This window comes from Melospiza georgiana, chromosome 6, assembly GCF_028018845.1.
Source record: "Melospiza georgiana isolate bMelGeo1 chromosome 6, bMelGeo1.pri, whole genome shotgun sequence".
In the NCBI taxonomy this organism is placed as follows: domain Eukaryota; kingdom Metazoa; phylum Chordata; class Aves; order Passeriformes; family Passerellidae; genus Melospiza; species Melospiza georgiana.
In genome coordinates, this window is record NC_080435.1 from 6,597,826 (window position 1) to 6,621,306 (window position 23,481).

General features: G+C 56.7%; 1 protein-coding gene across 2 annotated transcripts; it reads left to right on the top strand.

Moving 5' to 3' along the window:
• The first annotated feature begins 62 nt into the window (after window positions 1-62).
• On the top strand, window positions 63-23,481 carry LARGE2 (LARGE xylosyl- and glucuronyltransferase 2). 2 transcript variants are annotated; one of them, XM_058026129.1, is made up of 15 exons: window positions 63-126; window positions 16,810-16,983; window positions 17,276-17,532; window positions 17,922-18,004; window positions 18,271-18,398; window positions 18,806-18,973; window positions 19,131-19,235; window positions 19,488-19,600; window positions 19,708-19,833; window positions 19,982-20,137; window positions 20,246-20,409; window positions 20,687-20,965; window positions 21,307-21,453; window positions 21,601-21,796; window positions 21,905-23,481. In XM_058026129.1, exons 2-15 carry the CDS (start codon window positions 16,884-16,886, stop codon window positions 22,100-22,102), a joined length of 2,220 nt encoding a protein of 739 aa, XP_057882112.1. In that variant the 5' UTR covers window positions 63-126; window positions 16,810-16,883; the 3' UTR covers window positions 22,103-23,481. The 2 variants fall into 2 exon arrangements, with proteins under 2 accessions (XP_057882112.1, XP_057882111.1); XM_058026128.1 differs by lacking the exon at window positions 63-126 and adding an exon at window positions 5,616-5,697.

Genomic DNA, 23,481 nt, shown 5'->3' on the forward strand with positions numbered 1-23,481 from the left:
CGCGCTGCTTCCGGGGCCGCCCCCGCCGCGCCCCGCCCCGAGCAGCCGAGCCGGGCCGAGCGCCGAGCGCCGAGCGGGCGATGGGCGGCGGGGCGGGGGTTTGAAGGAGCGGCGGCGGCCGGGCAGGTAAGGCGGGCTGGCGTGTCCCGAGCGGGGACGCAGTTGCCGCCGGGTGGGGAGCCGGGGTGCGCTCAGTTTTGGGGCGCCCCGGGAAGGAGTCGTTCCTGGAGCCTTGCGGCGGGCGGGGGTCTGCCCACGCGTGGGTCTGGCTCTCCGCGGCACGGCTGGGGCGGTGTGCGGGGTACCGGCCGCCCGTCGGGGGCTGCTCGGTGCAGCTGCCGGGGCTGGCAACGGCACCGGTAAAAAGTTCCCGGTGGCGCCCGGGAATGAGAGCGGGCGCCGGGAGTGGTGCTTGCCCCTTCGTCACCCGCCGGGGAGCGGCGTGCGGCGACTCCCGTCCCAGCCGGGGGCTCCCATGGACACCCGGGTCGCTGCTTGCCCGGCAGTGGGGAGCCTCGCTCCGCACCTGGCGAGGGCTCTGCGTGGGGAAGGGTGAGGTGTGAGCGAGGAGGCAGGGACAGCCCCGCTCCGCTCGGGGCTGAACGGCCCGTGCCCACTCGCTGCCTGCGGAGCAGGGGAGGTGCTGCCCTGGGGACACGGAAAGGTCGGGGGACCTCGGGGACAGGGCTTTCATCCTCATGTCCGTGCGTGACAGTGTCTGTCCCCGCCCGGGGCCGGGGGCACCGGAGCGGGGAGCAGAAGGGCGGTGGTCGGGTCGGGTCGGGCCATGCAGCGGGGGCTCTCCCGGAGCCCACGGGCGGCCCCGCAGCGCTCAGTGTTTGCCGCACTAGCACGGGTGTCCCCGTGGCAGGCGGCAGGAGCCGCGGGGCCCGCCTGCCTGCAGCCTGTTGCAGAAGTGGCTCCAGCCTGTGCCCGGTGCCGCGACCTTCCTCCCGCCGTGCCGTGCCCCGGCTCTGCCCCCCGCTCAGCCCAGGCTGCCGGCCAGCGCCCCTGCCCGAAGCCGGGCCTGGCTCCGCACGCTGCCCGGGGCAAAGATCGGCGGTGCCCGTGGGCGAGGAGGCGCTTCGTGGCCTCTCGGGTGCGCACAGAGCTGGGCCGAGCCGCCCCTCCTTCCTCCTGTCCGGTTACCTCCGCACAATGGGCACAGTGTGTGCCTGCGGCTTCCTCGGCGGGAATTACAGTTGCATGGGCAGGCACTTTATCCTTCCTGATCGCTCCTCTTCCCCCGAGGGTTTGTTTTCCAGCAGGCTGAGTTCAAAAGGGGCACGAGATACCGCTGGCAAGCATTCTGGCGCTAAACAAACCTTTTTAGTCAGAATCACATGGATTAGACCCAACTTTCCTTTCACATGCAGTGCTACCTGCGAGTTTCTCTGAATTTCACGGTGGCTGGGCTGCTACTGTAAGTGTGAAGGCGGGTGAGATAGCACCTGAAGCCTGTGACAGAGGTTTCCAGCACAGCTTACTGGGGTAGGTGTGTGCTGCTGGTGACTCTAGGGGCATATCCAGTGCAGACTGCCAGAGCTGCTCTCCTTCAAGAAGATGCTCTAGCTCTGCCAGACAGCAATCTGAGAGCTGGCTGCCTAGGAGACTGCCAAAGACACCTTGTCTTCAGCCAGAGGTGAAGCTTGATGCACAAAGTCCTTGGGCTACTCTGAACAGCACAGCTAGATTCTGCCCCTGAGTAAGGAGCATTTCAGTAGATGCTTCCTCTTCACCCCTTGCCCCCAGACTCTGTCCCACCAACTGTCATGTCCCTTTTTGTTCATCTCCTGCTTGCAGCAAGTGAGTTTGGAGGACAGTTTGAACACCATCATGCTGCCTTTTTATGGTAAGTTGCAAGGGAGCACTGTAGGATGGGCAGCTTCTCAGAGCAGCAGCAAGCCCATGGGACTGGGCAAGACTTAAATTGCCTTGGCTTATGGTGCCCACGGTGTGTGTGGCAGCAGGAGGTGAAAGGCTGGGTTGAGGGACAAATTTCTCTCTTGACTGTGCCCAGTATGATCTGGGAGCAACTCTCCTTACTGCTCACTGCCAGTGTGGGTGCTGAGGGCTTGTGCTTACTGGAAATCCACCAGCTGTAAACGAGGCCAAATAGTTCCAATGCTGTGATGATGAGGGGTGCAGGCTCAGCACTAACGGTAAGAAAAGAAGCAAACCAAAAAAAAAAAAAAAGCAAATGTTCTGCCAGCCCATCTGTGGGTACAGTGCTGAAGTCCAGCTTGCTTGGCTGCCAGTGTCTTGCTGTTTGCTCAGATCCATGAGACCATGGCATTTCTGGGAAACCTGACTCCAGGCACAGCACTGCCACGGGTATGAGGCAGCTCATCCTAGGTAAGCCTCAAACACATCTTTCAGAGTGCTGGGGTGAGGATGTTTTTGTACTGGGTTGGAGCTGGGGAGCAGGATGTGGGAGGACACACTCAGTATACTGATGCTTGGCTGTGTCTTGGGAGATGGGTATTTGGGGTGGGAAGTGAATATTCTCCCCAACCTTATCTTCCTGCTGACCCTCCCCTGCCAGAAGGGAAGTGGTCTAGCAGTGTGAGATTGGGGATGTGGGTCTTGTTGGCTGTGGTTGAAAGCGAGCAGTTGTGATGAAGAATGAGATGGCCTTTCTGGCCCTGCCTCTTTAGGGCATGCCTTCCTGCCCTCCTCAGCTCTCACACCATGCTCTGGCTGTGTATTTTCTTTGCTTCTGGATGAGCTCAGCCAATACTTTGGGATAGATAGGGATAAATTATTACTTGCTCCAAATAACCTGTAGATGGAGGCATGTCCAGGGAGTATTTTAGTCCCTTTTACATGAACCTTGCCTAGAATGGAAGGCCTTGTTCACTCATGATATCCCACTGGAGGCCAACACCCTTTGAGAGAGCTCCAAATCTCTGTCCAAATGAGGAGACAAGGGCAATGAAGCACATATGCTCTGAGCATAGCAATGCTGGTGGTGGTGGCTTGTACTTCTGATCTTGGAAAGCCCTCCTGGGGTCTGGAGAGGCAACAGCTGGCAGGGGAAGCTGCTGGTGTAGTACCTGAGTTCCTGAAGTGTTGCTGACAGGTCTGTTACTTGAAGCAGTAGTCTGATGGGAAGGGAAACGCAGGTCAAACAAGCTTAAGGGGCCTTTTAATGTGTGCTTTGACTTGGAGGCATTTTGTTGCTGTTTTCTGTCAGGGTGCCCCTGCCCTTCCCAGCTTAGCTCAGACTTGGCATCTCTGGAGAAAGACTCTTTTTGGCTTCCCAGGAGGAGCAACATGTCTGGCAATGTGTGCAGAGCCCTGCTGCGAGATACTGACTGCCTCCTGCCTCCAGATGCCTTTTCCAGAAAGCCATTTAGAGCCACAGATTGTTACTTGGGTAACTCCCTTCCCTGATTCATTAGCAATGTGTAGTCTCTCCTGTAATACTCAAATCTGCCTGTGCCAAAGGCTGAAAGGGAGAGGCCATGTCTTTTAATAACCATGTGATGCAGTTGGAAAAAACTTTTGGACACGTAGTTCTCTGGTGGCCTGAGCTGATGGGAACAGTCCAAGGGAGAGACACAGCTGGGTCCTGAGGGAGAGGGCACTGCAACTCCCTTTGGGCGTGTGATGGGTAACTGCTTGTGATTTCTGACCTTTCCTTCCCCCAGCATCACCCTAAGCTCCCCTGACCCCACCTGGAGAAGGCAGCAGGCCTTGAGATCGGCCCCAGCATGCTGCATATCTTGCAGGTCCTGTGTGTGGTGCTGTGTAATAACTGCTGGTGGCTGGGTTATGACTGTGTGATGTGGGCTCCATCCTGGAGATGAGGCTCCTGCCATGTGCAAATGGGAACTCTGCTGTCCCAGAGATGCTGTGGTGGATCCCAGGGGACAGTGCTGCTGTGTGACAGGCACATATCTGGGTCTCCCCACTCGGTATTATCTCTGCTGACGGGGCCTTTGCTTTTTGAGCTCTTTGCTGTTGATAGCACTCAGTGTTGCTGTTAGCAGCTTCTGTTTCCTAGCCCAGGTGGAGGGACTTGGCTCTTACCTGCTGAACTGTTCCCTGGAAATATAAAGCTGTGGTAGCACCTGGGCGAGGGCTGTGGGTGTATGGCAGAAGGGTTTGGCACTCTGGTTGTGTTCCTGCTGCTGCAGAATATCCATCTCCTGAGTTTCCCCTCTTAGACCCCTTTGGTCTGAGGTGGGAGCTGACCGATCAGGACAAGCAGAGTGGGGATGATGGAGGAGACAGATGTCTGTTTACTGACATGTGCTGTAGGGTCCATACATGTCCTCTCTCACTGGCTGCCACCTTGTAGCCAGAATCTGAGGGAGGCTCAAAAAGCAGAAGTTTTGTTGGGCCTTGTTGCTGAAGAAGGGTTTTGCTGAGCACTACAGTGCTGTACTTCCCTCCTAGAATCGCTGGATTTCACTGTTCAGGTAGCAGCTGTTGTTACTATTTTTTATTTCCAGCCCTTGTTGGGATTGATGTCACCTCCCTTCTGTCATACTGTACTGTGCCAGGCTGGTCTGGGGTTTGCTGTGGCTAGAGGGGTGCAGGAATGCAGCACACTGCACACTTGTTTCTCTGTTTGGCCTTTCAAAACAGGTGGGACAGATCAGACCCATGTTTTTACTAGGTTTTAACCTGCTTTTAAGGTCCTGCTCCTGCTGCATCTTAAAGCAATGATGTGTGGATAGAGGGTCTTTAAAACAAAATTCCCAATTCTTCTCCAATTCCTTTGCCCCAGCATATTAGTATGTCTGTGCTTCTGTTTTGGGCTTTTTCCTGATAATGAGCTAAGAATCCCTCTAGCCTCCTGGGAGAAGGGCTTATCCATTTCATCCTGCAGTTGTGGGTGTGTGTGCCCAACTCTGTGGGAGTTGGAGGAAAGGGGTGCACTGGAAAGATCCCAGCAGAGGAAGAGGATTTCCTCTGAGGAGGAGTAACATGTGCAGACTGCTGTGCTCTCTTCAGCACAAGTTGCATGTGTGATGTTTTTTGCCTGCTTTCTCTCTCCTCCTCCTTCTCTCTCCCTGTATGCACCTATTTGGATAGGCTCTCTTAGCTGCCATTATGGGGCTGCCCAAAGCATGTCAGGGGGCTCAGGTTACTGGACAAGATAGTTAATCCCTTTATTGCCTCACAAGCTGGACACTTGCTGCTGCTATTGTGTTTGGGAGGGGGCTAGAGAACTTGCATCCCTCCCTCAGCTCCTGAGGCTGCTGAAGGATTGGTGTGAGGACTCACATGATGGAACATGGTGGCTGTGGCTTTGCCAGCAATTCTGGGCACATGTGTACAGTCCTCCTTGCAAACGACAGTGCAGTGAACTGGGACTGGGAATATGCAGCATGCAGGTAGTCATCCTCCCCTGGGCTCTCTGGGTGGCCTTGGGTGACACTGAGCCGTGCTTTGTGGCAGGCTGGAGGATAGGGGCAGGACCAAGGTGTTGGGTGCTCTTATCTGTGACTCTGGATGTGCAGGGGCCTGTCCTCAGAGCTCTCTTATGCAGTAGCTCTTCACGTGATTGTCTTTTGGGTTTCAGGTGACAGGAAGCTCCAAAACTCTCAAGTACAGCTGAGATGTCTTATCTGCCCTTCAAGCTGAGAATCTTTGGTTAGAGGGGGGTCCTCACAGGCACCAGCAGGCCGTGCCAACTTCTCCAGCTGTTCCTAGCCACTCCTGCAACATTGGCAGCCTTCAAAGGTTAGTTATCATGTATGATAAGTAGATGGTTTACATGTGGTTGCTCCCTTGCTGTTTTAGTGCTTCTAAGTCAGTATACAGGAGATAATCACGTAGCAGAAAGGCTTGGCTCTCAGGGTGTTTGGGACCTGTGGGAGGCTCTGGAGACAACACTGGGACTTGCAAGCTCCCACAGCCCAGTTGTCTGGAGGGAAGGACCAGATTCTCCACAGCAGTCCTTTGAATAAAGTGTGACCTGATCTCTGTGGCTCTTCTCCTGTGTGCATGTCTGGATCCTTCTCCCCAGACAATACCATGGTCTATTGCTTATTTCTTGCGTAGTGGGCAGTAAGTCGCTGGCACCTGGACTGAGGAGCTCTCTGGGCCAGGGAAAATGGGAAGACCCCCTTCTGAAGGCTGGGAGCTTGTGCTGGCATTGTTCTGTCCTAGCAGCTTCTTTTCCCTCTGTCTGTTACATCGAGTGTTTCTTTGGGGCCACTGTTCTCAGTGGCCACCTCTCTCTCCCTGCCCCTCATTAGTGTAGGGCTTGGCATGCCAGCAGGAGGGAGCCTCAGCAATGTCTGTGCCTTGATCGGATTTGTCAAGGCTCCTTCCCTTTTCTTCCTGTTCATTGAGGTCTGAAACAAAGCAAACACAGGAGAGGAATTCCAAAGAATAGGAGTGAGGGAAGAGAGGAACGCTGGAGTGACAGGCTGCCCCTGCACACAGGCAGCCCCCTGCCTTGGTCTGGTGGGGCAGAGCTGGTGGCAGAGCATTTAGGGAGGTGAGGCCATTCCTTGGCAGCTCTATTCCCAGCTCTGGCAGCAGCTGTCTGTCTCCCTGTGCTGTGGGGCTCCTATCCTCATGCTCAGGTAGCTTCTGGAGCCTCAGGCTCGCTGCCTACCCTGCAGGGGCACGTGTGCCTGAGCACAGCTTGAGGGAAACTGCTTTGTTTGTCTTGGGCTGTGGTAAAAGTTTTCCCTCTTTACCTGTGTCAGGAAATTTTCCTCTGCCAGGCAGATCCAAAGAAGCCTGACGTGGAGCTGAAAGTCCTGCCTGGGCGGAAGGGCAGTGAGGCAGTGGCCCCTCCCCATCTTGGAGCCAGATAAGTGCTGGAACAAGGCCCTTTTGTGCAGACAGGTGTGTGGAGACAAAAATTGCTCTGGCACTCATATTGCTTCCCAGGAGGCAGGAGACTCGGGAGGGGAGTCATGGCCAGCCAGACAAAGCTGCCACAGGTAAAGCTTTGTCCAGTCTGATAGATCTCCTTGCTCTCTCCTTTGTCATCCCCAGGGCCTCAGGCAGTTTGCCCTTCATCCTGCCCCTGACTCACCCATAGATTGGATCAGGGAAGGCAATAGGATGCTCAACAGCCCCAGTATAAAGCACTTGAGGTGAAATACATCCCTGCTAGTAACACCCTCCCCTTGCATTTAAGCTGCAAGGAACAGCCTTTAAGCCACAGTCTCTTCTTTCCTTTCCTTCTTCCTCCTTGTTCTCTACCTTCTGGCAATCTTTGCACTCCATAGTTTAATTAAAGAGCAGAGCAAAGTGCTTAGACTCCAAAATGTGCAGATTAAGGGGTTACTAATCCTCTTCCTCAATGGGTGCTCACATCCTGTCCAGCCTGTTATCAAGCTTCTGTTCCCTGAATGGAAACTTGGCCAAACTTGAGACCTCTACCTCTTTTCCTGCCTGCTGCGCTGAGGAGGAAGGGTGAGGAGTGACAGGAGAGCCATGGGGGAGAAGCCAAGAGAGTTGTGGGCCTACAGAATTCTCGAGGTGGAATTATAGTCAGCACTGGCTATCTTTGCTTTTTGTGTCCTGTCTCGTTTTGGTGCTCCAGGTGCAATAAAGCAGGGGTTTGGCGTTTTTCCTTGAGTGCTGTCTTCCTATTCTGACAAAATAAGCTTTCTGTCAGAGGAAGCAACTGCTTCCTTTTGTGTGTGTGCTTGTGTGTTTATTTGCTGGGTGATTTGGTTCAGGTGTGTGCCTTCCCTGTGCATACACCCCTCTCTTGATTTCCCAGCAGTCTCCTCTGTGCCCTTGTTCCCAGTGTATGCCCAGGTGCTGCAGAGCAGGAATCCCTCGCAGCAGTGGGAGGCTGGTGCCTGGCAGTGCTGCATGAGGCCGGTCACATCCTCATCTGGGGAGGCTGAGATCCCTTCATAGGGACATACGGTGTCCGTGAGAAGAGGAAGGTGGATCCACATGGAGGCACTAGGAGGGAAGAAGGAGTAGTGAGGATGAGTGTGGTGGGAAGGGTCTTCCTAGAAGCATCCTGGAAGACCTGATCGCAGGATGACCTGAGATGTTATGCCTGTCCTGGTGCAGGCTGGGCACTGCACAGAGGTTGCTGTGGATTGCAGAAGACATGAGCTTTTGTCCTCAGCCACTCACCTGCTGCTTGGTTGAGTTGAGCTATGCTGTTTCTTCCCTGCCTTTGTCCTTTAGTGTGCAAGTTCACGGTTTAGCTCAGCAGTGTGAGAAGCCCCAGGGACAGGAACACAAGGAGCAGCAGGAAGGGAGGAGGGCTAGTAATGAGTTTGGATGTTGGGAGTATTCTCCTTTCCACTGCCTGGCTTTGGGAACTGCCTCCCCTCTGGGATCCACTTCCCCTCCTTTTTTGCCCCCATCAGTCACTACCTTATTTCCAGTTTGCAAGATGCCCTATGTGGTTTTTTTGCAGGTAAGTTTTGTGTCTTAGCCTGGACAACAGTTTTTCCTCTTGGCAACGTGCAAGCTTCTCTGTAGCTCAGAATCCCTTCTGGTCATACAAAATGCCCAGGGCACCCTGAGTGGATGGCACTATTGCTGCTTGGGTTTTTTAGAGCCTGCCCTGAGCCATTCTGGTTTGCTATTTATAGTGCAGTTGTTCCATTCCTGTGTGGATGAGCTGTGCTTTCAGCCTGACTTGGGCACTGAGGGCATTGGTGCCAGGAATAGCTTTGGACAGGGAAGATATAGGAGTGGCTGCTTGAGCACAGCTCCCAGTTTGAGCTAGTACCTTGTGGAAGAGGTACTGGGCTGCATCCATGAGCTCAGCTGCTTTTCATGCAGAGGAGAGGGATCGCCTTTCACTGTCGGTCAGTGTGTGCCCGGCTGCTGGACTAGAGTTTGGCATTGTGAGAGATGGAATTGTCTGGCATTGTGAGAGATGGAATTTGGAGGAGTTGCTCCAGTGACTGATACCAGCAGGACTAGTGAGGGACCAGGGTGTCACGAGCTGATGGCATGAAGCTGTATCAGCAGAGGATTAGGTTGGTTGTTAGGAAAAACCCAGAGGGTGGCTTGGGCACTGGAACAGGCTCCCAGGGAAGTGGTCACAGCACCAAGCCTGACAGAGTTCAAGAAGCTTATGGACAATGCTCTCAGGCACATGGTGTGATTTCTGAGGTTGTCCTGTGCTGAGCTGGGAGCCAGCTCAGGATATCCTATGATTCTGTGCAGGGCAGTTGGCATGGGAAGCCCTGCTCCTAGCATGTCCTCCAAGCCCTGGTATGACCTTGTGTCTCCTGAACTGCTGCCCACTGGGCAGGTGGATCCCTTGTGGTGGGGTATCTGCCATTCCTTGCACAGGGCCCTGCTCTCTTCTCCCCAGGGAATGTTTGCTAACCCCGAGGGAACTCAAGCTAAGGCCTGAAAGGAGCCTGCAGCACAAAAAAAATCAACACCCTCCTCAGAACTGCTGCTTGGGCAGAGCTGTTCCAGCCTTTTGGCTCATGATGCTCTCAGCTTGTCTGGAGACCAGAGCTAGACAAATAATTAATTGCTTGATTTAGTGCCCAAAATGAAAAGCTGGAGGGAGAAAAACTCAACACAGACAAATTTGAGAGACCCTTTATCTTTTATTTTAAATGCAATGCAGCTCAATTACAAACAAAACAATGCAAAATGAGACTTTTTTGCTTGGAAAACAACACTTTTTGTTCTTGTCCAAAACTTGTAATGAAGGAGCAAATAGCTCTGAGCTGTCTGGAAACTGCAGTTTTCAATCAATAACTATTCAGCCAAAAACACTTACCCAGTTCTGCTGGTAACAATGCACAGCAGGCACCTGACAACCTGGCTCACAGCCATGCCCCTGGCACCTCCCCAGAGGTGTCATACCTCTTGTGAGCTTTTCCAGGTAGAGTGCCAATATGGGGTTGTTGGAGTCCCTTTGTCTCCTTTTTTTTGCTGTAATTAACCTAATTAATTTTGCCTGAGGTGGTGCAGACTGCAAGCATGTGTAGGGGCTAAGTCTGGCCTGTTGTGCTGGGATATGCACAACATATCCCAGTCTCCCTTGTCCCACCAGGGAACACCACCTGGTGCAGGATGTTCAAGAGCATTTCAAGGGAGCAGGGGGATGTGGGGTTAGTCCCTACCCATGGGCACTGCCAGCTGGAAACTTGGGCTGTCAGTCCCACACAGGATGAAACTCCCAGCCCTTGCTGTATTAGCAGGATGCTTGCTGGGTGTTCCAGCTGTGCTGATGGCAGAGCTGGAACTGGTGGAGGGCTTGCTGCAGGCTGCCTTGGAGAAAAGATGGAGTTCCTGGCTGCTGGCCCTGCTCAGCTCTGACCCCAGGAACCGTTGCAAGCCCGCAGTAGTGAAGTGTCAGGAAATGGCAGGGTGAACAGGTATTGATGCCCGTAGCACATCCGGAGAGCAGGACACGGTGAACTTAATAGATTCAGAGCTGGCCATTAGCTGCAGCACAAACATCAGCAAAAATGCAGGTAGTAGAAACCTAATCCCATGAGAGAGGAAGGGAGCTAGAGATCAGCCCCTGTTGCTGCTCCTGTTTCAAGAGGCAGTTGGGGTCCCACTGCACAGTGCCCAGGGCTGGTCCCTCCTGTGCCAAGCTGTGCTGGCCAGGGAGGCATGAGGAGGAGATTTGATTCAGCAGTTTGTGGCCTCTGTGTTTGTCCTCAGTTAGGCTTGAGCTTCACCAGGCCCAGAGAAAGGCCAGTCAGTGTTGATACTTCACCTGCTGAGTATCCTCTTAGCATCAAATGACTTGTAGTCCAGGGAGGTAAAGCTGGAATCAGTGTGTTGAACACCTCCGCTGTGAGTTTCTTGGGGTCCTTCCAGCTTCTTCTTGGGCTTAAGAGGAATGAGAGCACTTGGGGACTGTGTTGCTGTCTGGGTGGGCCCCCTTTACTTTGCCTGGGAGTTGTGGCAGAATGCAGCTGCCCAGCCTGTGAGCACTGCAGGGTGTCTGGTGGGCTCAGGCCTCCCACGCCACACGCTTGCACGTTCTGCTGTGGCACTGCTGTCCCCGTGCATGCCCTGCGTGCCCCCTGTGGCTGACGCTCTGCTGGGCAGCTGGACCCAGTGCCTGACTCTGCAACAGCAGACTGTGTCTAGCAGGGCCTTGTGATCGGAGTGCCTGCCAAGAGGAGCTGCTCCCCTGATACATTCCTGGGTTTCAGACATGAAGAGGTAAGCAGCACGGCATTCCTGTCAGTCCCAGCCTGAGCTCGCTGGTTTCCTCTGGAAACAAGGAAACAGTCTGGTGACAAGAGTCGCTGCTTCAGCCAAGCTTGGAGCTTCATCACCCTTCAGAGACTTTTAGCTTCTCTTCCCCAAGTGCTGTGGTTCTGCCAGAGAAGGAGAAGATGGCTTTTCAGAATGACCTCTGGAGAATAAAAAACTGAACTCAGAGCAGCAGAATTGTGTGTGTGGTAATCTTACGGGCCTGAGAAGAGCTTGATATTTGAGAATGAGCTGTAACTGAGGCACAGCTGCCTGTTGTTCCAGGAGGGTCCTTTCTGGGATTTTCTCAGTAGCTTGGTGGTGTCTGGAAGCAGTGGGAGATGAGGATGCTTCCTTTTGCAGCATGTGTTGGTATCCAACTGTGAGTGCTACTGGATCCCACCTCTAGAACACTCTGGTGGCTCTTTTGCCAGAGGTTGCTCTTTCCAGGGAAATACAAAGGTGAAACTCTCACTTAGGGTTTGCTTATCATAAGACTGGGGAGGGAGGGACGGCATGGTAATCCGGAGCATGGGGTTTTAATCCTGCTCCCCTGGCCAAATTCCATTCCGCCTCTGTAAATTCCTGCAGCTACCCAGCTCTGCACTGCCTGTGTGGTATCTGCTGGCTGGCACAGCCCCCCTCAAGCAGCAACATTTCAGGCATAGGGAGCAGGACAGGGAGGTGACCCTGAATCATAAGGTACTTTGTCAGATGGGTGCTGCAGTACACTTTAAAGGTGATCTGCTGAATGAGGAACCGGCCTGTCCCCTCCATCTGTAAGCGCAAAAGTGATTGTCCCCAGTTGCTTCTCTTCAAACTGTGGTGCCTTTTCTGAGTTTCCAGTCTGGCTGTGCAGCTCTTGTTGCAGCTTTTGGGCCTCTTCTCACCTTCTGCAAACCTGGGAAGCTGTTGTGTTGGGCTTCTACTGAGGCAGTCTAAGCAGGCCAGCTAAACTGTCACTCTTCCAGAGACCTGGGAAATTTTGCAGTTTCTTTCACCTACACCTAGGTAAGACAACAGACACCATAGCTCCATGAAATCACTCCTCTCCTGACTGCCCTGCAGCTCTTTACTGGGAACAGCCAGGCGACCTCTTCCCTTGTAATGCCTAGGAGGGAGGCAGTAGAGGGGGCAGCAAGCCTGGGACTGTCCCTGTGCCCCTTCAGGCCTCTGGCTTGGTACCCACAGACAGTGTAGTTGTGCTTCAGCATGCCTCTGCAGGTACACATTAGCTCTAGAAGAGACAACAGGCTGAGACACCCACCCTCCCATGGGCCTTGCTGCCAATTGTGATGTTGTGGGAAAACAGAGCTGCTCCCCTCTGTGCTTGCAGGGCTGGAGGAAACATGGTAATGTGATGGCAAAATTTCCGCTGCCAGCTCTCCCTAAACATTAACTGCTCACCTGATTATTACTGAGCCGTAGAGAGCGAAGGCCATTCAGGCTGAGCAATGGGGCCTACAAAGAAAAGGGGATTTCCTGCAAAAGAGTGGATCGTGGAGGAGTGGAGTGCCAGCACATGGGCAGCTCTCAGGAGGAGCCTGGGGCAAGCAAAGTGGCTGCACTTTCCCAGGAATGAAGGTCGCTTGTGCATGGAAGGGTGGCCGGCATACAGCCAGCTTTGGGCTCCTGCCCACGCATCAGAGGTTGGTGTGAGCACGCACTGGTGTTTGTGCAGCTGCCCAGCTCTGCTGGCATGACATTCTCTGTCCCCTGGCCGTTGCCCTGTTGTCACTGGAGGCAGGGTGCCCCAGGCATAAGGCCTGGGTCCTGCCTGCCCCTTCCCTCATATCCACCCTGGCCAGCTTCTTCCAGCTAGAGAGGGGACAGCGGTGCCTTTTTCAGTCCCAGTGGCTGTATCCCCTGATCCCTGCTGAAGCAGGAGCTGCTTGCTCCTGGGAAGAATGTGGGGGAGGGAGGATAACCTGCTGTGAGCAGCACTTCTGCCCCGCACCCGCGCTGGGGTTGGAAGACGGCAGTATTGGGAAACCTCTCGTCTTACTGCTGGCTGCGCTTGTCTGGTGAGCAAGGAGACTGAGGAGGGAGGGCGGAGAGGCCCCAGGCCGTGACTGCAGGGACGCCGGAGCCGGGAGCTTTACGTGCTGGGCCATGGCTGCTGGTACCCGCTGTGCCCCTTGCCAAGGAGCCGCTTCCAGCCTTGCCCTCCGCTTGCTGCGCCTCTAATGTTTCACAGAGAGGCTGTTTCTGGCTTGCCATCTTCACCCCCGTGAAGGCCCCTGCCGTGCCTGTGCTCCCCAGCAGCCTACCTGTTCCTGCCCTGGCTGGAGAGGGCCTGGCTGGGTCCCAGGGCACTCGCTCTCGGTGTTGGGAGCCGACGCGGTATGGTGGCCAGGACAAGCGTGTGCAGAAGCTGCGGAGGTCAGCTGGAGCACGAGGCGGGTTCCTCTGCTGAAGCGGTGCTGTTGGCCGCGGGCTGCAGGTCTGCACTGCTCCCAAAGCATGGGTAAGTCCAGCGTGGCACTGCCTCAGCTGGAGCACATGCTGGATACCGTGGAGCAGGGGCAGGACGGTTCCTGCTGAGCATGTGCCCCGGGGCGGCTGGGGGAGCGAAGGGAAGGGCCCCTGCCCTGGGGAGCCGCCGGCTCAGCGGAGCAGCAGGGCAGCCCGGGCGTTTCCTCTCCCTGCCGGGGCAGGGCTGGGCTGAAGGGCGCTGCTGAGGAGCCGCTGCCTGTTGTACCGGGGCTCTGCAAGGGCAAGCAGGAGCTGCCCGAGCGTGAGGGAGGTAAGCGTGCCTCCCAGGGCAGCCATCTGGGCGCTGCTGTGGCTGCGCGGGCAGGCCGGGACCCGCCTCACCTCACCCGGGGCTCTGGGGTGGGGGCCATTTACGTCGCATCGGAGGGCTGTGCAGGGGCTCCGCATCCCAGTCCTCTGCCTGCTGCCGCTCCTGGCCTTCTCCCACCGCACCCGGCCCCCTCCCGACGCCCGCGGTGCTGGGCATTCCCGGCAAGGGCTTCTCCTGCTGCAGCCCCGGGCCAGGGCCGCTGCCTTTCCCAGCGGGGAAGGGGCCTGCGCGGTGTGGAGGGGGGAGCTGCAGGTAGAGCCTCTCTCTGCATAGTTAGCATTCCCAGCCCCGGCCTCCTGCCTCTCCTTCCACCATCCTGCTCACTCCTGGTATGCTGGGCAGGTCTGGTTGAACACTGCACCCTTTCAGTGAGCCTTGCACTTCTGGGCCAGAGCAAGGATGAGACAGTAGGGGAACAGTTCTTTCCCTTTCAGATCCACAGTGAGGCTTGCACTCTGCTGAGTTGATGGGCAAGTGCTCTGATGGTGGCCAGTACATTTCTCTCTGGGTAGCAGCAAGGTCTGCATCCCATCCTCGCCATATTTACATCCCGGGTAGGCTGTGGAACCATTCTTACCCAGTCATGGGGAGAACAGGTGGGCTCTGCCACCTTCCCAAGGCCCCCACAGATCTCTCTGTGAGGACAAAGTCTTCTGCACATGCCCCAGTAAAGGAGGAGGCAGGTGCTAGGAAGGGGGTAGATAATCCTGATCCTTCCTTTTTTTCACTGTGTGAAGGAGGGATTTTGAGGCCTGGGAGTGGGAAGGGAGTTGGAAGGAGGATGGATTCCTCCCAATTTACTTTGGGCAACTCTGTGCCCGTGGCGCTGGGGGCTCTTGAGTAGAAAGCGAATTTAATCTCTTGTTTTGTTTGTTCTTTCTTCCTCTGAAAGGGGGGCCGGCGGGGTGTGCGGGGGGAGCATGGGTTTGAGAGCGGGGAGGAGGGGGAAAGTGTCAGATCTAGAAGGGAGGAGTAAAGGGAGGACAGGGAACGGCAGCCCCGGGAGGGAGCAGTAGCAGTGGGCTGCCAGCCGGCTTGGGAGGCGCCGGGGAAGCAGGAGGTGGAGGAGGCGGAGGGGAGAGGCAGGTAAGGAAACCAGCGCCTGGGGGAAGGCAAGCAGCCAGGTGAGGAGTAGCACAAGGGGTGACAGGAAGGGTGGGGGTCTTATGAGGTGTGGGATAGATGGATCCTTGGGTGCCTCTGGGAGAGCTGAAAACTGACTTGCTGCTGGTCCCATCTGGTCCCGCAGAATTGCCATCCTAGTAGTATGTTCACATGCAGGCTGGGGAGAGAGTACCATTCCTGGAGTGAGGGGCCATGCGGGCACCTTCTCTCTCCTTTGTTTGTGCTAAAGTTGTTTCCCTGCCCCTCTGCTTCCCCTGGGTGCTGGCTGACCTCCTCGGCCTTTTCTCACCATGCCCCCCTGCCATTTCCCTCCAGCGTGGCCTCAACAGCCCTCCAACTTTGTGTGCACCTCAGCATGTGAGATGGGAGACAGGCTGGCAGCAGCGTGTGGAGATCTCGCCATGTCCAGCATGGCCCGTGGCTGTGGCAGGGAGAAGGGGTGCCTGGGCCTGGTGTGCTCCATGCGTCAGCTCCCCGTTTTCCCTGCCATGCCTGTGCTTGGCCTGCTCTGTAGAGCACAAAAGCAGGTCAAGCCCGGGCCTGGCTTGCAGGGAGCGGTGATGCCAGTAGGCACCTTCTCTGCCAGGTGCAGCTCTCAGGGGCCGTGCCGACTGCCGCGGGAGCTCAGCTGTAGCTCCAGTGGGCTGGCGTGGCCGTGCTCCCGCGGGCTGGCCATGCCCCAGCCCTTTTAGAGCCGGGGTATCCCTCACCGAGGGTGGATGGGGCCATCCGTCTGCAATTGCTCCAGCGGGCTGGAGCTTGCACCCGGCCCCAGGGGCCCGGGGAGGGTCGGGGGCCGCGGTATGTGTTCTCCTAGGCTCCAGCCCCCGCGGCCCCATGGGCATCTGCACATCAATGGGCTCCAGCGGGGCATGTGCAGGGGGAGCAGACCCTAATCCGGCCCATTCAGCCCGACGGCAGCTTTTGTTGTCCAGATGTTGCTGCGCCGAGGGCGCGGAGCCGCGGGCAGGGGTGCAGAGCGAGGGCGGGCTGCGGCGGGGGGCAGGCGTCTCCTTCCCCGTGGGGTTTTTGCCTGCCCGGGCGCCTGGCTCCGCGGGGCCCCGGCGGGAGCAGGGCTGAGCCCGCCTTGGGAGCGTCCTGCCGGCGGCGGAGCAGTGAAAGCGGCCTAACACGCGTGGCAGAGCGCGGCGGGGTGGGGAGGCTGCCCCGGCCGCCCCATGCCCCATTGTGGCCGGGGAGCGACTTTCGCCCAAGCGTTTGGGGTTTTCCCACCGAAGTGGGCGGGCGGCGGCGCTTGGGTGCGGGAGTTCCCCGAGCCCCCCGGCCCTGCGTGGGCCGCGCTCCGGCCGAGGCGGCGGGGGAGGCACCGCGCTCCTCCCACGGGCAGGCTCCGGGACCCGCCGCCCAGCTCGGGAGGACCTCCTAGCATTATTATCCCTCCTCTCCTCTGTGAGCCCTAGGCCTGTGGGATGGCAGGGAGCAAGGCACAAAGCTGGGGTAAAATCTCTCAGAAACCTCCTTCCTATCCCCATTCCCCTCCATATTTGAGGTCCCCCCCACAGGCTCTGCAGTCCAGTCCAGATGGCGGGACATGTCGAGGGGGGGTAAACGTTCCATCATGGGCAGGAGTGTGCTGTCTGGGCATCCGTTTCACTCCTTGAGTTGCCCATTTATGTCCTGGAGGAGCAGATGATGGAGGATGTCCTGCTGGGGAAATGTTGGCACACCTGAGTGGGGGCTACTGGTGACACCTCTCTCTTTCCCCCTGTCCCTCACAGGCTCTAGGATGCCAGGGCCAGCCGGACTCGGTTTGCCCACCTGATCCTTGTTACCCGTGTCCTGCCAGCACATCATGTTGCGCTCCTGGCGCACGAAGCTGAAGTTGCTGCTCGCCACAGTGACCCTGGCCATTCTCCTCTCCTGGCTCTACCTCTTTGTGGGAAGCCTCGAATGTGAGTGAGTCCTTCTTGTCCTCCTCAAGTCAAGGGACAGTCCACAACAGAGGGTGGGCAGCAGGGGATTAGGCCTTGGGATGGTTGCTCTGGCCTAGCAAGTTACTGCAGGTGAATTTGACTTTAGGACATCTCCAGGGACATCTCTGAAGATCAGGGGAACATAGCTGAGATGTTGGCTGGGCATTTGTGAGATATGCCTGGACCTCTCAGTTGTGGTTCTGCCCCAACATTCACACGTGGGCTCTCCTGGCCTTGCCATGCCCTTTGCATGTCCATATCTGTTCCACAGATGGCCGCTTCCTCCTGCTGCCACCATGTCTGGGCGAGCAGCCGAGCCGGGATGTGGAGCGGGAGGCGCTGGCCTCACGTGTGCGCAGGGTGGAGGAGGAGAATCAGCAGCTCCGGCTGCAGCTCAGCCAGGCTCAGGCCGAGGGCAGCGACGGCAGCCCGCAGTGGGGGGCTTCTGCCGAGGACAGAGACCCCCCTGGGGGCGAGAGGAGCAACCACACAGCCTGTGCCAAGCAGCGGACAGTGCACAAGTGTGAGGTGGGTGATGGCACCAGCACGGTGGCATTGTGGATAGGGAATGTTGGGTGGGAGGCTGGGACCCTGTGAAGCATGGATATATGAGCACCGCACCTGGCACTGCTCTCCCTGTGCTCTGGCCATGCTGAGGCCTCATCTGGCTCTCCACAGTGCTCAGTGGGTGAGGGTATTTTCCTTCTCCAGAGAAGGAGACCAGACAGGAGGAGTGGCAGCAAGACTCCTATTCCCACTTCTGAGTTAGGGAACTCCCACCCCTCTTTGTGGCTCCTTCTGCATGGGAAAGGTTGGGTTTTGAAGCCTCTCCCTGTAGTGTGGTCCCAGGCAGGAGGTGACAGCCCTGCAGGGAGGAGGTGTCCAGTCTCAAAAAGGCACCATTTGTCTTTGGGCAGCTCCTTCATGTTGCAATTGTGTGTGCTGGGCACAACGCGAGCCGGGACGTGGTCACGCTGGTGAAATCCATCCTCTTCCACAGGTAATGAGGAGACCTTGTGCCAGCAGCCTGCTGGTTGGGGTTCTCAGATGAGCTGCTGCAGGCTGCAGCAGGCAGTGCTGCAGAAGAGGGGCTCTAGGACCTCTCTCTACCCTTTTTGCTTAGAGTGGCACAGTGGAATTTGTTTCCCCTGGAGGGGTTTTTTTCCATTTGCCCCCTCGGCTGATATCTGTCCATGGGTGGGATGGGGAACTATGTCCTCTTCATGCTGCTGTGATGCTGAATGTTGCTGTGCTTGCCCTTGGCAGGAAAAACCCCCTCCACTTTCACTTCATCACGGATTCAGTGGCCCATCAGATCCTTCAGACACTCTTCCAGTCCTGGATGGTGCCTTCCGTCCACGTCAGCTTCTACAATGCCGATGACTTGAAGGCAGGTGCTTGCCCTCCCTTTACCCTGTCCCAAGCCAATGCTTAGAGGGTCAAGGGGAGCAGCAGAGAGGGATGAGTGGATGGAGGATGAGTAACCTTTTCTTGCTGATCCTTCTCACCCCCTCCTCTTTCTGGGCTTGTTGCTGGTGCTGCTGAGAGGGGAGCCCAAGGCTGGTACTGGCAAGGGGGGGAAGTGCCTTGTGGTAGCAGTGCGCCTGTGGCAGAGCTGAGTCTGGAGTCCAGGTGGGGATTCTGGTGGCTGGAGGAAATGCTCTAGGCTTGGCTGGCTCCACAGCTCTGCATGACCCTTCTGTTGTTGGCCTCCTCTGCATGGGTTCCGGGACACACAGCTGCCCGGGCAGGGGAAAGGCATGGCCATGCCTGGCCCTGAGGTGTGTTGCCTTGCAGCCAGAGGTGTCATGGATCCCCAACAAGCACTACTCTGGCATCTACGGACTGATGAAGCTGACACTTACCAAGGCACTACCCTCCAACCTCTCCAAAGTCATTGTCTTGGACACGGACATCACCTTTGCCACCGACATTGCTGAGCTCTGGGCTGTCTTTGGAAAGTTTTCTGGTGAGAATAGGGTGCCCCTGGGGCCCTGGCAGGGGGCCTTGGATGCTGGGCTCAGGGTGGCAGTGCCTGCCTGCCACAGCACCAACACTGTGGGTTTGCTTGGGCCCTCTGAACCAACAGCAAGATGACCTGCATCCACGTCCCTCTGTTTTCTCAGAAAAGCAGGTGATTGGGCTGGTGGAGAACCAAAGTGACTGGTACTTAGGCAACCTGTGGAAAAACCATAAACCATGGCCAGCCCTGGGACGTGGCTTCAACACAGGTGAGTGTGGGCTGCCAGGGTGGCAGGTGCAGCCTCATGGCACATGCAGCTGAGGTGGTACTTGGCACAGGGAGACTGGGTAAAGTAGGAAGGTGGTGGGAACAAGAGGAGTGCTACAGCATCCCAGGGTTGTGGCTGGGCACAGAGAAGTGGCATGTCCCAGGGGCTGAAGGCATGCAGGCAGCTGTGCCTCAGCTCTTTGGTGGCTGAGTGCTCTCTCAGTGACCCTGTGCCCTCTCCCCTGGCCCTCAGGGGTGATCCTGCTCCTGCTGGACCGCCTGCGCCGCCTGGGCTGGGAGCAGATGTGGCGGCTGACAGCAGAGCGGGAGCTGATGAGCATGCTCTCCACCTCGCTGGCTGATCAGGTAACTGTCCCTCCTCTGGGACAGCTTGGTCCTTCTGCATTCCCACAGCACTGCAGGCACAGGGGATCTTCCTCATCCACCCGTGCACTCACCTTTCTCTCTCCTAGGATATCTTCAATGCGGTGATCAAGCAGGACCCATCCTTGGTGTACCGGCTTCCCTGCTTCTGGAATGTGCAGCTCTCTGATCACACCCGCTCGGAGCAGTGCTACACTGAGCTCTCAGATCTCAAGGTGGGTGGGGTTGTTGCTTTTGAGACTGGGGAGGGCCTGAAGCACAGTGCAGGCACTGGAAGTCCAGGGGAGTCAGCATGGGGTCTGAGGGTTTGGGGAGCCTGGTGCTGCTGACTTCCCTTACATGGGGTGACACACTACTGCTCAGGTGATCCACTGGAACTCGCCCAAGAAGCTGCGGGTGAAGAACAAGCACGTGGAGTTCTTCCGTAACCTCTACCTAACCTTCCTGGAGTACGATGGGAACCTGCTGCGCAGAGAGCTTTTTGGCTGTGCCAGTCTTCCCAGCCCACCCAGGGACCAGGTGAGGCTGACAGCAACTCTGCCCTCAGCTGCAGAGCTCTGGATGGGCAGAGACCTCATGCAGCTGCCCCTGGGGTTCCTACTCTCCCTCACCTTCATGGTGTTGCAGTTGCAGCAGGCGCTGGAGGAGTTGGATGAGGATGATCCCTGCTATGACTTCCGCCAGCAGCACCTCATGCAGCACCGCATCCACCTGTTCTTCCTGCAGTATGAGTTCCTGGCCTTTCCCAACCCCACCGATGTCACCCTCGTGGCCCAGCTCTCTATGGACAGGTACTTGCCAGTAGAACTGGTGGGAGGTTGGAACCCACATCCACGCCTCTGGATAGGCTCTACAGCTTAGGAGCTACCAGGGAATCTCATTTCATCCTTTTCACGCCAGCATTTGGCAGTGAGAAACAACACCCCAAGCTGGGAACATCAGTTCTTCCTGCTCCTTCCTGAGCCGGGCATGACTGGCATGTGGCTCTCTGGAGGCACCCAGTTGTAGGTTTGGTTCAGAAGCTGCCTCAGGGCAGGTCTGGTGCTCAGGCTGTGCCCTCTGCTCCAGGTTACAGATGCTGGAGGCCATCTGCAAGCACTGGGCAGGCCCCATCAGCCTGGCGCTGTACATGTCGGACGCCGAGGCGCAGCAGTTCCTGCGCTACGCCCAGGCCTCGGAGGTGCTGAGCGCCCGCCGCAACGTGGCCTACCACATTGTCTACAAGGAGGGGCAGTTCTACCCCATCAACCTCCTGCGCAACGTGGCCTTGGCCAACACGCAGACCCCGTACGTCTTCCTGACGGACATCGACTTCCTGCCCATGTACGGCCTCTACGATTACCTCAGGTAAGGCCTTTTCCAGCTGGCTCTTGCTCAGCCTGCTGGGCTCCCCAAGCACCAGAGTTTTCAGGAAATGCCCTGGGTAGCAACTCTCAATAGGCAGAGGCTGTTTCCTTTGTGTTCAACCTTGGGGTCCGGCCCTTATTTTTGTCAGACACCAGTAGATGAGGAAGGAGCTGTGGCTTTGAGAGTTCCCCTGTTCCTTCTATCCCTGCATGGTACCACTGTAAATTCTCAAAACCCATTAATACCCATGTGGAGTAGCGGGCAGGCTGGAGGGGCTGAGGAAGGAGGCTGTGGCTATGTCTCAGAGTCAGGGAGACCTCACACCCTTCCTACTACTACAGGAACTCCATCCAACAGCTGGAGCTGCCCCAGAGGAAGGCAGCTCTCATCGTGCCAGCATTTGAGACCCTGCACTACCGTCTGACCTTTCCCAAATCCAAAGCAGAGCTGCTCTCCATGCTGGACATGGGCTCCCTCTACACCTTCAGGTAGGGACTAGCATTGTGCCACCATCCAAGCAGAAGTCAGCTCTGTACCCTCGTGGCTTGAGGCTGTGCACCCCCTGTCTCAGAGTGGGGTAGCAGACCCCCTGCATCCTCTACTGCCTCAGGCTCCATTTCCATGTCTCCCCGTAGGTACCACGTGTGGCCAAAAGGCCACGCCCCAACAGACTACGCCAAATGGCGGACGGCCACCGTGCCATACCGTGTGTCATGGCAGCCAGACTTCGAGCCTTACGTTGTAGTGAGGCGAGACTGCCCCAGGTATGACCAGAGGTTCGTCGGCTTCGGCTGGAACAAAGTGTCCCACATCATGGAGCTGGATGCACAGGTGGGTGTGGGGCTCCTGGCACCGCCGGGCGTTGGGGGCCCGTGGCTGGGCAGTGACATGTGGGTGCCACCAAGCCGATGATGGTAAGGGCTGCTGCTCTGTCCCCAGGAGTATGAGCTGCTGGTCCTGCCCAATGCCTTCATGATCCACATGCCCCATGCCCCCAGCTTCGACATCTCCAAGTTCCGCCTGAGCGCAGGGTACCGGGGCTGCCTCCAGACCCTGCGGGAGGAGTTCCACCAGGACCTGTCACGGCGATACGGGGCTGCTGCACTCAAATACCTCACTGCCGAGAGAAGCCTGTGATGCCTGGGGACACTGGGTGCGGGGTACAAGCAGCACACTGGAGAAGGGAGGGCGCAGGGCCTCCCTCCTGCCTCTGCCCACCACCGCCGCCCAGCCCGAGGGAACGGAGTCGGCTGCGCAGCCTCTCCAGCCCACCAAAGGGATGCCTTTAGATAAGGTGGAAGACAACAGCTGCAAGAACAGGCAGTGCCTGCAGGTCAAGCTGCTCCAGCCTTCCTATGTTACAGGGGAACCTCCCCATGCCAGGGGCCAGGGGTGGGATCTCCTCTCTTCCTTCTTTTAGCCGATGTGAATTCCCAGTCTTCATTAGTTCACGTCACCTTGAGGCCTGGCTCCTCCAGAGATCTGGGAGCTGTACCTTACCCTGTTCTGCCTCTGCTCAATAGCCCCAGGTCTCAGTCTGCAAGGCCCTCAGGGGCTTTGGTGAGTTGGAGATGAGGTCGTACAGCAACCCTTTACATCCTTTGTGGAGCAGGCTCAGAGGAAGTCCCGGCACCCTGAGACGAGTGGCCAGGGAGTACTGCAAGTAGTTGGAGCCTTGGTTCAAACCCAGATCAAGGCTAGCTGTTTAATGGAGGTAAATATTATTATTCCTCATCTGTATGGATGCGGTCTCCAGTGGAGCTGGCTCCATACAGGTGGTGTGGGAGTCACCCAGAGCAGGATGAGCTCCCAGACCAGAATGGGCTGTCTGCTGTTGCCAGCAGTGAGCTCCCAGGATGGACCTCCCAGCTGGGAGCAGGCATGCTGGTGACAGATCCTCTCCTGTGCTGCTGTTGCCCCACAGGGCAGGGCTGCCAACCATCCCCAAAACAGCAGCTTCATGGGCCAGCAGAGGCTGGGAGAAGTTCCCAGTGAGGCCCACCCTGCTCCTCCCCAGTTCTCGGCAGCACAGTTGTTGCCATCAACAATCAGGGACATGGCTGACACTGGACAAGAGGATAGCTGAACATTGTGGGGGAAGGAACTCCATGCTGGGAGCAGCTTGACTGGACACTGTTCTATCGCTATCACACACTGGAGCACAGAGGATGCATTGCATTCCTCACACTATTTAAATTATTTAATACTTTTCTCATAAGAATTCAGTAATTAGAGTTTCTGGGTTTTACTTTTAATCTTTTTTTCTTCCCAGATGATTTTGCTGGTGGCCCTGGAGGCTCTCCAGGCCAGCTGCTGCTGCAGTCTCCACTGTTCTCTTCTTAGCTTTGCTCTGGGATGCAAGGGCCTGCTCTGTACAGGGTGAGGATTTCCGTCCATGGTGGGAGCGGCTAAGAGGAACCATAGAAAGTGCGGGGTATGGAGAGGGCACAAACGCCTCTTGCTTATTCTCTCTTTTTAATTTAATTTTTAAATTAAAGCTTTTTTATTCTTTTTCA